At 38.3% G+C, this 16,757-nt stretch overlaps 2 protein-coding genes across 2 annotated transcripts in view; one reads left to right on the forward strand and one right to left on the reverse strand.

Moving 5' to 3' along the window:
* Positions 1–12,239, reverse strand: part of Cab39 (calcium binding protein 39) — a 51,180-nt gene extending 38,941 nt beyond the window's left edge. The window contains exon 1 of the mRNA XM_013157556.2: positions 12,089–12,239. Within this exon, the coding sequence (XP_013013010.1) occupies positions 12,089–12,202 (114 nt within the window). The 5' untranslated portion in view covers positions 12,203–12,239. The remainder of the gene's footprint in view (positions 1–12,088) is intronic.
* LOC134473275 (translation initiation factor IF-2) overlaps positions 12,108–16,757 on the forward strand; it is a 35,984-nt gene continuing 31,334 nt past the window's right edge. Inside the window, exon 1 of the mRNA XM_063237130.1 lies at positions 12,108–12,245. Coding sequence (XP_063093200.1) covers positions 12,201–12,245 — 45 coding nt within the window. The 5' untranslated portion in view covers positions 12,108–12,200. The remainder of the gene's footprint in view (positions 12,246–16,757) is intronic.

Below are 16,757 nucleotides of genomic sequence, written 5' to 3' on the forward strand. Positions count from 1 at the left end.
CTAAGTTTAAATGTGAATCACATCTGAAATCCCTTTCGCTGGTCCCTAAGTTCTAAACAAAGTAAGAGCTGCTGTTCTAATCAATCTCACTAGAGGGGTGCATCCAGTTGCTTCAGATAAATGGGTGAACTTCCTGCTGGTCATAGAGCTCTGTTACAATCACTCAACTCAGCAGGACTGCAGTCACAGCCCCATCCAGATGACAGGTCTGCCTGTATGGCAAGGCAGCTTGATTTGGAAACGAGACAGTGGGGTACTTGTACTGCTGAGCTGGGCTTTGGAAAATATCTGTGAACAGAAGCTAGGAGAAGGCTTTGTGAACCTGGAGCAGAGTGTAGATAACCAATAAATTGTCTCTCTGAAATACAGTTTTATATCTTATTCCTTCTCACCCCTAACCTTTGTCTCCAGAATTCCTTTACTAAGTTCATTTTTCTGCAAATATATCTATCTTCCCAAACACACATTCAATCTTGCCCATCTCTGCCTCTGACACCTTGCCCTAGAGAATGTAAAATAGCCCAGCAGTTTTGGAAGAGGCTTGGCAGTTTGTCATAAATATTAAACATGTTTATCACAAGACTCAAGATTTGTACTCTTGAACATTTATCTGAGGAACTAACTATGTTCACACAAGAACCTGTACAGAAATCTGTGTAGAAGCTTTGTTTTTTAATAGCTGGATCAGAAAACAGAAATAGCCCAGAAGTCCTCCAAAGGGTCAACAGTTAAACAGTGTGGTAGATCCACAGAATGGAATGCTACTTGGCAATCAAAACCAATGAACCAACACAACTACTAACATAGATCTCACAGGAATAAGGCTGTGTGGGGAAAAAGAGCAATCTCAAAAGTTCAAGTACTGCACAACTCTTTGCATAATGCTTAAATTTTTTTTTTTTTTTTTTTTTTAGAGAGAGTATCTCCCCATGTAGTAAAGACTAACCTTGAAGTCAGTTATATAGCTCTGGCTGGCCCTAAACTCATGGCAATCCTCCTGCCTCAGCCTTCTGAGTGCTGGGATTACAGGTTGTGCACCACCATGCCCAGCTATAACGCTCTTGAAACAATAAAATTTATAGCTTTTGCAGAACAGATCAGTGGTCAATGGCAGTAATTACCAAGATTTACATCTTTAGCTTTACCTTTCACCGGTGGATAAATACCTTTGAAGTCACAATGACACTGTTTCCGGCTTTGTCTAACATTTTTTTTTCTTGGTGTGTACGTGTGTTTTAAAACCCACTCTTTACCAAAAAAATTATTTTAAATGAAAATCTCCTAATATATACCAGGCTATATTTACTGCCTTAAATATGAATTCAATTTCAAAAAGGGATTAAATAACTTCATTAAATAAAACTAAGTATATGAAGACAAAGATATGAAAATGCAAATTAAAAGTAAACTGACAAATACTGCTGGTGCTGAATACTTGATGATGAGAAAAGATCTATTATCACATTAATTCCTGTGCTAGATGTATTTTAAAATTCTAGCCTCCCCCCTCCTTTACTAAGGAAAAGCTCTTAGTATTCTAAGTTGAAAGATCATGGACTAAGAAAAATCTACTAGTAACCTTGTAGTGTCAAAGATTACCCTCCACAAGTTTAGTAACCATGAGTCACTGCTAAGTGGGCTCACTAGGAAAAGGCTGCCCTGCCCCCTTCTTATGTGTCAGTGAACCTGTTTCTCTCACAGAGTGAACAGCCATTCACCTCCGTGAACACTTGCATTCAATGGCAAAGGAGGGAACCAAATGTGAGCTGAGCAAGGCGGCCACACCTTCCTTATATAGCATGTGGCAGGCACAGAGTGTAAACACCACATCTGTTTGCTGTTCGTAGTGAGAGAATTAAGTCCCATCTTACCCATCTGCTACTTACCTAAAAATAAGGATGATAAGATTAATCATTTTAAAAAACTTATAAGGAAATCAATTTTATACAAATTCCTTTTCCTCTTCCTCCTCCTTTTTTGAGACAATCTCACTCTGTAATTAGTCACTACGTAGCCCAGGCTGCCTCTCACGAGGACCCTCCTTGCCTCAGCCTCCCAAATCTGGGATTACAGGCATGTGCCACTACCCCTGGGTGTAAAAAATTCTTCAAAAAGCTGTGGCAGAATTCCCAAGGGACTAATCTATTTGTATCACACACAGTTCTCTACTGCAACTGTGCACCATATAAAATAAGCAAAAATATCAGTACATTAAATAAAGAAATAAACACTCAAATGCTGTACTCATCATTTTGTTCACAAGAAATGAAGGCAAAGTGTCCACGGCTATAAAAATGAATAAAGCAGAAACAGGAACTGCTGGGTGTAAATTTCATCCCGGGCTCGTATGAGTCACCTAGGAAATGAGTTTTCTTCATCTGGACCATGAGAACAGTAACAGGAAACTGTTGAACCTTAGAAAAGATGCAGGCTTCTCTGTGAAGCACCTTGCGAAGTGAGGATGTGGCAATGACCCAAAACTAGATTCTCTACGGCCCCTCACCGAGCCATCACTTGGCTGCTCGATGTCTACACGTCTCCAGAGAGGAGAGGTGTCCAAAGAAGCCAACTGCCTGTTATTTTCCTGAATACCAAGACCAAACTGGACTCTTGTTGCACTCACAGGTCTGAATTTTATCTCCACTACTGTCTGAAATAGGTCTTACCCTTGTCTTAAAGGGGATGGCCCCCAGAAACATTTTATTAGGCACGCCGTTCAAATCTTGTTTTTCCTTAAGGATACCTTTTCCCTCCAGGTCATCCAGTGACTCCTCAGGTAGTTTTATTTCCACCCTGCCTGGTCACAGCTCTGCCAACACACTCCCATTTGTCTACATCTTCAAGTGTGGGCTTGCTCACATGGAGTAGGATTTAAACACTGTCTTTCTATTAATGTAACCCAGTCTTTCAACGGCTTTTCCGCACGTTTCATTACCTCATGTATCGAGGGACAGATACACGGTTTCTAAGCCCCATCACTACCAATGGTACATGGACAATATTACTCTAATTACAGCTGAAGATGACACAACATGCACCTTTGAGGTGTTCGTTTTGCCGAGTTGTGACTTATGTACACATCCATGAAATTACAGCGGGCGAACGCAATCCTTACCTTCAAGTTTTCTTGCGGCCCACCTCGTCTCTTCCCTCCGTACACCCACTGACCCTCACAGCTCCCCACCAGTCCACAGCAATCCCTGAACTGTGCTTTTGTTATTATGATTAAATTCATTTTCTACAGTTTTAGATAAACAGAATCATATATTATCTACTCTTTTTTTTAAGCAGTACCAGGGATTGAACTCACAACCGCACACACGCTTGCAAGGCAGGCGCTTATGCCGCTGAGCTAAATCCCCAGCCCCACATCATCTACTCTTTAGTCTGGATTCTTTCACTCAACACAATCGTTGTGAAATTTACTCATGTTGTTACAAATACCAACAGTTCTTTTTTTTTATTACTAATTTTTTGTTATATGGATGTACCACAACTGTTACATTCATGTACCTGGCTATTTACTGTTTTGGGTTATTACAATAAAGCCATTATGAACATTCACAGATCAGTTTTTGTGTGCACATGTATTTCTTCTCTTGGGTAAACACTGAGGGGCATCCTGGCTAGATCATAAGAGTTTACATTTAGCTTATGAAGAAACTGTCAGACCATTTCAAAAGTAGTTGTATCAGATATTTTCATTGTATCATATATTTTCATTAGGAACTCTTCATTTTTCATTAGACAGTCTTCATTTTTGACAAAACACTTTAGCCTTTATTTTCTATTTGTGATCATTCTAATATTCATGTGTTGGTCTCACTATGATGTTACTCTCTAATTCCCTGTTGCTTATCTATTTTGGTGAAGTGTAAATTCAAATCTCTCAGCATTTTAACCTTGTTTATTATTATTATTTTGTGTTTTTTTTCCTATTTTTTACATTGTTTGCTTACTGCTAAGTTTTCAGAGTTCTTTATATTTTGGGGATGCAATCTTTTATCAGATAAATGCTTTAGAAGATTTTCTCTCAGTCTGTGAGTTGACTTTCCATTCATTTATAATGTCTTCTGTATTTGAGGCAGTTTTGGTTTTGTTGAGCTCCAACTAATAATACTTTTTAAAAAATGAACTGTGTTTTGGTGTTGTATCTTTGCCTAAACTAAGGTCACAATGGTTTTCTTGCTTTCTTCGAGAAACTTGGTGATCTTTGGCTTCATGATTTGTTCTGAGTAAATTTTTGTATTTGGTATGAGGTGTGAATCTAACTTCTTCCCTTTGTCCATCTGCGTACTGAACTGTCAGCATCCACTGTTTAACTATGCAGAACTGCATTTGTTCTTCGGTTAGAAACTAATTTTCCATACATGCATGAGCTGCTTCTGAACTTCCTATCCCCACTTCCTTTCTTTCCATCAGCATCACTGTTTTGATTACAACAGTTTCATATTTTCCTGAAATCACACTGTTGCCTAGTCAACTTTTAATTTTCTTCTCTTATTTTGATTACTGTGGCTGCTCTGTACTTCCACACAAATTTCCGAACGAGCTTTTCTGTTTAAGCCTGCCAGAACTGCAGTGACTCTGTAGATCTTCCACTTCCCTTGTCACATTTATCCCTAAGTAGTTCATAGTTTTTGGCGCTATTCTTCTCCTTTTTTTTTTTTCTTTTTCATTTTTATCGGTACCGGGGATCGAACTCACGACTGCCTGCTTGCAAGGCAGTTGCTTACACCGCTGAGCTAAATCCCCAGCGGGTGTTTGGTGCTATTCTAAATGGTACTTTAAAACTTCAATCACAGACTATTTATTGCTATTGTACAGAAATACAACAAATTTTTGTATACTGAGCTTGTAACCTGCACCCTTGGTTAAACTCACTAGTGAGCTACTTACCAGTTCTGTTCTTTTTGTAGACTCCTTCAGCTTTTCTTTGAAAATAAGCCAAGTTATACAAATTAAAAGGTGTTACTTGTTTTCAATCTAGAGTCGAAACAGTAAAAATGGACATCTTATGCTTCATCTTGGAAAAAAAAGAACCTAGCCTGTTACCACATATATAATAGTAGTGAACTACTTACATTGATACATGGTTTTTTCCTAGCTGAGGAACTTCTACTTTTGTTTTTACTGAGGGTATGAGGGTATGTATGTATTTAGTCAGAAATGGAAGCTAGGTGCTTTTATCTAATGATACACAGTTTGTCAAAATAATGAATTATACTGACTGAATATTGAATACTGAATTAGCCCTGTATTTTATGAATACACTTCACTTCATTTGGTCACACTGCATTATCCTATAGTTTGAGTCACTCTGTTAAAGTACAGTATTTTTTTTTTTTTTTTTTTTTTTTTTTTTGAGACAAGTTCTTAGGACATTCAGGCTGGCTCTGAGTTTATTATGCAGCCCAAGCTGGCCTTAAACTCTCAGCACTCCTCCCACATCAGCCTCCCAAGTGGTGGGATTGCACCACACACCCCACTCCACACTGGGGACTGAACCTTGGGCCTCTGGACTATACTAAATCCTCAGGCTTTTAAAAACAAGTTGCTGACTGACGGAGACAGTCTTTATTAAACCACTCCAGCTGGGCTCTAATTTGTGATCCTCCTCAACCTTTGATCCATGAGTTATTTTAGAAGTATGATATTTAGTTTCTAAACAAACTGGAATTTCCTATGGCCCTTTCTATTACTGCTTCAAGGTACTGGAGACTGAATCCACAGCCTTTGCCCTGAGTTACTTGCCACCCTTTAATTTTTAAATTTTGAGACAGGGTCTCACTAAGTCATTAAGTTGCCCAGTTTGAACTTGGAACCCTCCTGCCTCTGCCTTACAGGTGGCATGTGACATCATGCAAGGCTACCGTTTTTATTTTTAATTTCACTACAGTCATGAACATACTGTCTATAACTTCCTATTTCGAGATATGCTTATGTGTAGCTTTGTTCTGCCATTATTTAGTGGAGTGTTAACTCTTACATCAGTTCATGCTGTTGACAGTACTATTCTGATCTACTAGAAAATCCTTGCTGACTTCCTATTTATTCTATTATTGAAAAAGAGATACTACAATTTCCAAATATAATTTGACTGTTTCTTTTCTTTTTGCAGTTCTATCAGACTTTAGTTTTTTAATGGGGGGGGTTAGGGTCTTGCTACTTATTTCAGGCTGACCTTGAACATGGTGATCCTCTTGCCTCAGCCTTCCCATGCCTCGTGGTATTTTGTTTTATTTTGAAGCTTTGTTTTTAAGTATATAAATGCTCACAAAAGTTAAATCCACTGGATTATCTGATCCCTACTTTTCATGAAATGGGTTTCTATTCCTGGTAAAAGTCTTTCCTCTGAGATCTATTTTGTCTGTTTTTATTACAGCCTCTCCAGCCTTGTGATAAATGTTAACAAGGTGTATTTTTCTATTTGGCTCCTTTTAATCTACTTGTGTTGCCTGTAAAGCACTCCCTTATAAGCAGCGTATAACTGGCACTTTTTCATCCAATCAGACTACCTATGTCTTTAGTTGGAGTGTTCAGAACATTCATATCATTAACCAATGTGAAGTAGCTACATACTGGAGTCTATCATCTTACTATTTATTTTCTACTTGTTCTGTTGTTTCTCCCTCCTTTCTTCTTCTGCTTTCTTTTGGATCAACTAAGTATTTCTAATAGTTGTTTTGTTTTTGGTGTAGGCATTTAGTCTGTTTTTTTTTTAAACAACACATGGCCATACTTTTGTCTGTATTAGTTATCTGTAACTAAATCAGTTAGGATTATCAACCCCTACCCCACTAACCCATGCTTCTTTGGTCTCTGATTCAGTCACTCACCGGATTTTTATCTTCCAGTTTTCATCATTCATCAACTACTAATTAAGCCCGTTAATTCTCCTCCCAGAAGTTAATAACAATACATGTTACAGTGCAGGTTTATAGCTTGCTGCATATCACTTGAGCCATGTCAGCAAACTCAAAATTCTATCTTCAGATCCGTTAGGTATAATTATTCATTGATTCTAAACTGTCTTCTGATCATGCTTAACCATCTCAGAAGATTCTCTCACAAAACCATAGAATGACTCTAGGATCATGAGAACAGAACTAGTGAGCAAAGTCATTTATCATACTGTTTCTGTGGGTGGCAGCATTAACAAGGGAATAACACACACTTAATCATCATCACCGAATCCAAAAAAATTATGGTATCTTCCTGTTACTCATAAATTCAATATACAAATTACTGTAATACTACTAGAAGTGGTTTTTACTTCATTCAGCAGAGTTCAGAACTCTGCTTTCTATTCTGTTTTCAATACACACAAGTATTTATTAAGCTATTTTTTGGAAAGCCATGTTTTTGGAAAGCGTGTAGTTTAACAAGAGGAAGAAAGTATCAGTAAGTATGATAAAGACAGCAAAATGAGGGAACAGTAACGAGATGGGGAAGTAGGGGAAAAGCAGCATTACGGCAATCAGAAAAAGGGAGCAAACCAAGGAAAAGCCGGGAAAGAGAAGCAAACGCAAATGCCTACGAAGGTTCACAGAAGAGCAAGGCCAACAAGGGGGAGGCTAGCGGAGACCACTGGGGACACTGCCCCAATGTCCATGCAGAGCTCACCATTCATGTTTTTGTAAACAAGCAGACAGTAAATATTTTAAGCTTTTCAAGTCACAGAAAGTCTCTATTTAACTAATCCTTTAAAAATATAAAAAGTATTCTCAGCTCACAAGCCTTCCAAAAGTAGGCTATGTCAGACTTGGCTGCAGAACGTACTTTATGTCAGAGTAAGGACTCTGAGTCTTATGCTGAGGAAAATGCTATTTGATGGACGTTTTGAAAGAATCACTATGCTTGTAGGGAGGCCAGGAAAACCAGTGAGGAGGACCCTGCAGTATCCACAGCGGAGACATGGACAGCTCACACTGTAGCGGCAACAAAGGAAACGGAGACGTGATTAAGGCCTAGATTTACATGTTTTTGCGCTCCAGATAAAATACAAGGATTTGGGGAGTGAACTAAAGAGTCATGAATGTCTTTTTTGGCACACATACACACAAAAAAATCAGAATGATGGATTTTAGTACACTATCACTGTCAAGACTGTGAATGAAATGTTTTGATTCAATATAAGAACAGATTAATATTTGTCAAGTCTCAGAAAGATCCTGCTATGATCTGAAAGGAACTATTTTAATCTGAAAAATTAATTTGGGAAGAAATGGCATCTTGGTGGCAGACACCTATAATCCCAGAATTTGGAAGGCTGAAGCATGAGGATTATCGAAAATTCAAATCTAGCCTAAACTACATAGCAAGATCCTGTCACAAACAAAGAAACAGACAAACAACCCCACAAAAAGCCAAACTAGACACTTTTGGCTACATAACCCATATATCCATAATCTGGATATTCTATTCGCTTAGCTGTCCTAACAAATTCTCATTTCCCCATGGACTTCGCATTGGGAACACTTACAAATATCTCAACACTGTAACTTTTCTTCTTTATTTGCAATGACTGTTTTAAGTTTCTAAGTTACTTTTTATACACTGGCTATAATTTCTAAAACAATGCTAACAAATCATAGCAAGCAAACACCCTAACTTAATGGAACTATCATGTTTTCAAACATGGTTTTTATTTTATCAGCTGAACTTTCATCTTTCCACAGTTTTCAGTTTCAGTTCTCTCTTCCTGTTTGCATTAGTTGCCACTTTTTCTGGGTCCTGATAAATCAAGTTTCATGGTTTCTTTCCTAGTCTTTTATTTTAGAATAAGTAATTTACATGGATTGTTCTTCAGAGTTGCCTCCTTAACTGAAGTTTATCTTTTTATACATACAACTACATGTTTTATACTCATAGCAGGTCTATTCTTTTTTTTTTTTTGGCTTTTTTTCCTTTTTATTGGTACCGGAGATCGAACTCACGACTGCCTGCTTACAAGGCAGGTGCTTATGCCGCTGAGCTAAATCCCCAGCCCAGCAGGTCTATTCTTGATTAATGTTGGTTTACAGCATGAGTTTTCAACCTCAGCATTATAGACATTTTTGGCCAGATAATCCTCTGCTGTGGGGGGCTAGTCTACGCTTAGCAGCATCTCTGGCTTTTACTAAATGGATGTCAGTAGCAGCCTGCAGCCTCACCCACCAAATGTTACAAACAAAAGTATTCTCACAGTTCAGTGTCTTCTTGCAGAATGGATCCCTAGCAGAAAAACCACTGATTAAGTCAAATAAATATTCTATCTGGGATTTGCTTACTATTATTTTATACTCATGTCTATGAGTATAAAAGAAGTCAATGAGACTTGTCCTATGTAACCCATCCTATTTAGGATACAGCCTATGTCTGTACCTCCCTACCTCCTTGTGTACCTCTCATTAACTATCACATTTATTTCAAAGTGTGGACCGGAAGCAGAAAATGCTCCCTCCATGTAATTCAAGGTCTGTTAATTGCCCAGGTAACAGTTCCTTACAGTTTCTATTACTTGTGTTTCTTAGAAACAGCTAGTCACTACGATGTATACTGTAAAAACCCGTCAAAGGCAGCCAATTATTCTGCCTCTACTTTCCCTTTGCAACCAAGCCCATAAAAACCTCCCTGCCAGCCGGCCACGGTGGCACACTCCTGTAATCCCAGCACTTGGGAGGCTGAGGCAGGCAGATTGTGGCAAGTTCGAGACCAGCCTGGGCTACAAAGTGAGCCCAAGGCCAGCCTGAACTGCACAGTGAGACCCTGTCTCCTCCCTGAACCTTTGGGGCCTGACATTTTTTTTCCTGAGGTCAGTGCCTTTCCATGTTAAATAAACCTACCTCCAAACCCTGGGTAATGCTAACTCTAAACACTTGGGTGTTTCTGTTGTTGCAGACCTGTGGGCTTTTCAAGATCCCCTCGGAGTTTGTTAGATTTTTTTATCAGTACAAAAGTGGTTAGCACTGTGCACTGTATTATTTGTTTTCTTTCAGTATTGCAATTTGTACTGACAGTTACTACTGCTTTGTTAATAAATAAAGCAATAAAGTTAATAAAACAAGCTAGTTTCTCTTAAGAATGCCCGAGAGAAAAAAGTTATTCTGACCTCTGAGTACACAAACATTTTTAACATTTTGTGTGTAAAATAGAAAGTATGTATAAAGTACACTTGGCTCACAGAATATGACTGCCCAAAGTGTTGTAAGATTTTTTAAACTATGAATTGAGCTAGTTGCTTTTTTATGGAAAATGATTTTTACCACGAAGAAAAATTGACAAATTATTCAGACATATTTGGCAGACATTTCCTCAAAAATTAATAAAGTAATCTGTAATTTCAAGGAAAACAAACAGTATTTGTAGCCAAATTTGAATTCCAAAATTTTAATAAACACAGCCACCTGTTTAGTGGATAAGACTCTCCTGATGTGATCAGTGGTGATATTTAAAAATGTGCATTTTATGTAGATAGTGCATCAACATTTTGAAGATCTGTACATATCAGTGATGCAGTATTTTCTAAATGACCAATGTATGTTATAAACTTATGCATGGGTAAAAGATCCTTCTAAAGTACACTATATAAAAGTTGCATTCACATAGTTGCAAACTTCTGGACAACCAACTGTCAAATTCTGGTGTGGTACCAAACACTTAAAATTATTTGAAATGCTTTAAAAATACTCCTCTCCAGCTGGGTGTAGTGGTGCTGCACACTTGTGATCCCAGGACTCAGGAGGTGGGATGACAGCTGTGAGTTCAAGGCCCTGGGTTATACAATGAAGACCCTGTCTCAAAAAAAAAAAAAAAAAAAAAAAAAAAAAAAAAAAAAAGAACCAAAGCAAACTACTCTTCTCCATAAAAGGCTGGCTATCCATCTACATCTCTACATATCCATCCATCCATAAGGGGCCAATTTTCATAATCTTAAACCAAAATAACGAAAACCTATATGCAAACAAACATGAGAAGCCAGCTATCTTCTATTAAACCAGACATTGAAAGAAACTTTTCAAAACTTGACACAATGCCACTCTTCTCACTATACTTTTCATTGTGGATGATATGGTTTTCACAAAAATACGGTATTTATCTTAACACGGCGTTAAGATATAGAGTTAACTGGAGGCAAGATTACAGGTAGCAACAATAAAACAAAGGCATAAAGAGACTAGTATACTTGATTATTTTACATAGTGGAGACTGGTAAAGCCTATAGTATGAGGGAGAAAAAGGAAAAGAGACTTGATCACACAGGGTCTTGTGCTGGTGCAGCGAAGATGCAAGTCAGGGAGATATTTTAAGACGTGTAGTAAGAAGGTGAATGCTAAATCCAACAAGGAAGACTATGAAGCCAGGAGTGGTAGCACACACCTGTAATCTCAGTACTTGGGAAGCTGAGGCAGGAGGATCATTTTAAGTTTGAGACCAGCCTAGGCTACAAAGTGAGCTCAAGGCTAGCCTGCACTGCATAATGAAATCCTATCTAAAAAAAAGCAAAAGCAAAGAAAGAATAAAGATTAGAATATTCTTCAAGAAGGAATACACCTCAAACTCTACTCACAAATCCTTTAGGAAGCAGGACATATAATTATTTATAGAAAATAATGTTTTGGGGAAGAGGGTCAGGATATTAATGGCATGAAAATGAGGAATAGCCTAAGCGACTAGGTCGCAGAGAGGACCTGTGAATACTCAGGTGCCGTGCCCTCCCAGGAACATTGCGGTTGGAAACACTGCTTTGAACAATCAGGTAAAACACCTGCAGATGGAGACATCTTCAGATAAACCTGAAGACTTCAAATCAAAAATGGACAAAAAAAGATGGAAATGTGTCTATGTGAGGGAAATACACAGAAGAAAGCTTGTGCCTTTGTAGCAGAAGCAAATACCACCTTTAAAGCCCACGGCTGGAGACACAGCTCAGTGACAGAGCACTTGCCTAGCACATGCAAAGCCCTGGGTTCAATGCCCAGCACCTCAATCAGTATTTTAAAAGGTTCAAATGCGAAGTTACCTGTTTTAAAAAATTACCCCATGGTTTACTTTATATATGCTCCTATCTGAAAGATTTAAAATATAAATAAAGTCAGATGCATACCTTTTCTGCCTTTTTGTCAGAAATGTCCTGTTTTTCCAGAACAGCCATGCTCTCTTTCAGGTTCTTCACGATGTCTGCAGGAGATTTGTGAGACTTCCCAAAAGGGAACGGCATGACGGCAGCGACAGAGGCCTCCGCCGCACTCTGCCTGCTTGACCTGCAAGGCAGCACAAGACTCCTGTAAGCAAACAGTGGGGCCAACAAATGCCATACTGTGTGAACCCAAATCTGAGAGGAATCTTTTATTTATATAATCCATTTTATGTAACTTTCAAAATCAGTAGGAACTGGGAGACCCTACTGTGTAAGAAATGAGGACACAGAAAGATGACTTACAATCATAGAATGCTTTGTACTTTTAAAAACACTATTCTCTTTCTCTTTAGAAATCTGCTCCCTAAACCCATTAGGAGGAAGTTTCCGGAGATGCTGAAATAGATAGCAGCAGCTACCACTCACAGGACCATTGACCCTCGCAAAGCACTTCATTCATAATCTCATGGAATCCTTTCAATCCTTTCAACCCTTGTAGGATATTACTGCTGCAATTCATAGGAAAAGTTTAGCATGCTTGAGAATCTGGCTCAAGGAACTGAGTGGTAAATAATAGTGATAAAATAATGCTTGGCTATGTCTTGATGCAAAGTGTCCTCAATCACCAGACTGTGCCTCCAATGAACAGTGGTCTCTTAGTCCGTAGCAGGGGCTTAACCACAAATGGCTCCCACACCAGGCCTCCTCGCCTATCCTCTACTGACGCTCTCGTCCGGAGCGCGCCAACACATACACTCCCTTCCTCAGCACCTCCACTGGCCTATTCCAGTGAGCCTGGGGTCAGTGCTGCACAGAACCTTGGATGGCATTTTGCACAATTTTCTTCACAGATCTTAAGGCTCTTATGCCATTTCCAACATGCACTATCTCATCTCACCCTGCACATGACTACCATCTATGAAAGAGCACACTGCAGAAAATCCTGGGGATAATGAATTTTTTTTTTTAGTTATCAAATTTTTTGTGGGCAATAGAAAACATTTCAACCATATAAGCCAAATATTAGATTATACAAAGGACAAGATATAACTATTCCAAAAATGATCATGAGAAAGACACGACTAACAGGATAAATAGTGGAAATGACTTGGGAACATGCTGGAAGCTGCAATTTGTTTTACTAAATAAACTAGGAGAACACTACACTGGCCAGGTGCGGTAGTGTGTGTCTGTAATGCCAATGACTTGGAAGCCCAGACAGGAGAATAATAAATTCAATCCCAGCCTGGGCAACTTAACAAGACCCTGTCTCAAATTTGAAAAAGAAGAGCTGGAGTGGTAGCTCAGTGTGAAGGCCCCAGATTTAATCCCCAGTACAATGAAACAAAATAAAACAAAACTCATAGCTAACAAACCAAAAGCTAAACTCATAGGCATTGAACAGTCTTGTATAAAATACTAAAGGTAACACTTTCCAGAAGAAGTTTATGGTTCACTTTAGTGGTTTTTAAACCATGAATTCCAACCTCACACTGCCCGATATTTCCCCACCCCCCATCCGTGCACCACAATAGGCAGAGGGTCTCACACACTCCAACTCCACTTCATTTCCCCCTGTAAACATATTCATCTCCAGTACATAGCATCGTGACACTTTTTTTGGAACCTGGCCCAAAATTTCATTTAAAGAATTTAACTTTTTTCACTAACATCTGAGATACAGTAATACATATATCTACAAAGAACAAATCTTTAGGGGAAAAGAGTATGCAAATGAATGTTAGTGTTAAACCTATAATTAAATCATAAACCAGCAGGCTCCACATTTTGATATGATCTGTTCTGACTCATTGCTATCCTTAAATATTACCTACCTCAGCTTCTGTCAACTTAGCATTTTTTGGATCAAATTAAAGCCCTATCTTCATTAACTGAAGAGAGGGACCCTAACTAACAGATGTCTTCCACTGTATGTTCTCAAAATCCAAAGATACTTAAGTCCACTTTTAAATCTGTTTTCTAATGATAAGACGTTTGATGGGGGGGGGTCCACTTCCAATTTGCTGTTAAATTATCTTATTATCCAGCTAGATGGTATAGAAATCCTGTTTTGGGGGCTGTAGGGAATGACAGGGTCTCACTACGCAGTTCAGGTTGGGCTTGAACTATGTGGCCTACGCTGGCCTTGAACTCATGGGGATCTTCCTACCTCAGCCTCCCAAGTGCTAAAATTACAGGTGTGTGCTATCACACCCAGTCTAGCACACAACTCCTTTAAAATTTATTTTATTTTAAAGGGAAAAAAACACAATAAAAATGATATGGAATTTCATACCAAGATAATAGGAAATTAACGGCTAATATATTGTGTATTGTTATCATCAAAGTAGTTGCTCAGGTTACAAAATATAGGTATGCAAATGGATCAAACAATGTAAGCACAAACTGTATACACAAATCGTGAATTATTCTTTTCCACTACCTTTTGTGGGGAGAGGGTTGGGGGACACACGCAGGTTGCTTCTGCATAAAGACAACAGGCCATATTCACAGTAAGTTCTCTGAAAATATTAGCTTTCCTGCCTATAATTCTGCAAATAAAAGCAGTGATGCTATATATGTCAGGGCTGGGTGCAGGGTGGGAATGTTTAATGGTATTTTGCAGGAAGTGTTACAGTGCTATGCAACAGAGATATTTTCAGCTCTGGTTCAATCCTGGCAGAGGTGACTTTACAGGGCAAGGAAGGCTTAAAAGGTCCTGCCCCACACTAAATGTGGGTTGCAGCAGGAGTCACAGTTGCCAAGGAGAACACACACACAAAACACTTCTGTGAGGGAAGGGAAGCACAACACAATCACTTCTTTTAATTCAAACCCTGAGCAGCTAAGATTTTATAGAACACATAAACTTAAAAATGTCTTTTGAGGAAATGACAGTATCACTGAATACACTGAAAGCATAAATGGACATTCCTCAGTAGAGTTCATTCATATCGGTGAAATTACTCATGACAGACTCATACCCATCCTTCACTTCTATGATTTAGTCGTAAAAAGTATCAAATATTAGGTGAAATTATACAGTTCTTATTTTTAGGGCGCAGTAAATTTCAACAAATTCTTTTATTTTACTTATGTCTCCTAAGATTGGGGGCAGGGGGCAGATAAGGCCTAGAACTTCTTAAGAGAATTGGTGTCTTACACCTAGGGTTTGTTATGTACTCAAATACACAGTAGAATACTATACGCACTAAGTGACCCAATTTTTAGAATAATGCAGAATTTAGAAAAGCTTAAACTTTAGAAATGCCCTAAGTGATGACAAAGCAAACAGGTAATACATGTGTCTGGAACACTGTTAAGAGAGGAAGAATAACAGTATTCTAGAAACAAAGTTGTGAATTCTGAAATATGTTAGGTTAACATGCATAGACCTAGTAAGTACTGATTTTGTGTTGCTGATTTACACTAAAAACAAAACAGAAAACTAAAGTAGCTCCTGTCTAACCACTTGTCTCAATGTATTTTCTCTTACAAGCAATATGGGAAAATCATAGATATGCTGTTTTAAAGATGTGGAGATCAATGCCAAAACAATCAAAGGAGTTGAAAGGTGTTACCTCTGGGGAGCAGGAAAAGGGCAGGAATCTGATCTTTCTGTTAGTTAATTGACTCCTTTGCTCATTCATATGTGTAACTCTGATAAACATGAGCTCTAAATTTAAGGAAAACTGATGGTAAAATAATTTATCTTTAATACTTAAAAAGGAGTACCCACAGAAATAAAGTTGTGGGTTTGAAATGTCTGAACTGTAGGCAGAATGATAAAAAGTGAGCTTCCAACTTGATCTTCAAAGTTAGATATTTTCTATCTTATTCAATTTCATTTTTAAAAACACCTGAGATATAAGTGAATCACTAATTGGTTTTAGATTTGGAACCAAAACCCAGGTTTAAAGAGGTAAGCTTCATGTTTCAATTCCTGTTTTAATCTCCTTATTCTAATCTATACTCAAAAGAAATAGGAGTTAATTCATTCATAGTATAACACATGATCTTCAGACATGCTCAAGTTACAGCAAAAGACTGTAACTTGTACTCAAACTGCTCTCTCCCTGGAGGAGAGACAGTGTCTTGTTCTGTGACACTGAAGGATGTGAAACACAGAGGCACAGTATGAGTTTGGGAACTAATGACTGGAAGAGAACAGAGATTCCCAAGCAATTAAGGTGGTTAGAAGACAGTTTTCAACCTTATCGTCTGCCTGTCTCATTTATTCCTTATCATCAGCAATATTTGCTTGGGTTTAGAATTTGGAGGACTTCTGGGCAACAATGACAGCTCACTGATCAAAGATGCCCATCTTCAAGAACTTTTTGTCTGAGAATAAAACCCAAAGTCATGGTCACCAAGCCTAGCTCTAGGCTTTACCCAATGCTGACTGATGGCCCAGTGCTTTGGCTCCTGCTTCAGAGGTTCGAGCCACGCTGATGTCCTTTCTGCTCCTTGAATATACCAATACCAACCATTTCTAAGTCAGCATTGCAATGCAAGTACGATAAAGCTGTAATTTTAAAATCTAGATGGCAGGTATATGAGTTTTCATTGTTAACTTAATTTCTTCAAGCTCAAATTTTTTCTTACTATTGTTTAAAACAGCTTATGCTATATTTTG

This window comes from Cavia porcellus, unplaced genomic scaffold (genome assembly GCF_034190915.1).
Source record: "Cavia porcellus strain 051 isolate PalLab524CR breed Dunkin Hartley unplaced genomic scaffold, mCavPor4.1 scaffold_26, whole genome shotgun sequence".
Taxonomy (NCBI): Eukaryota; Metazoa; Chordata; class Mammalia; order Rodentia; family Caviidae; genus Cavia; species Cavia porcellus.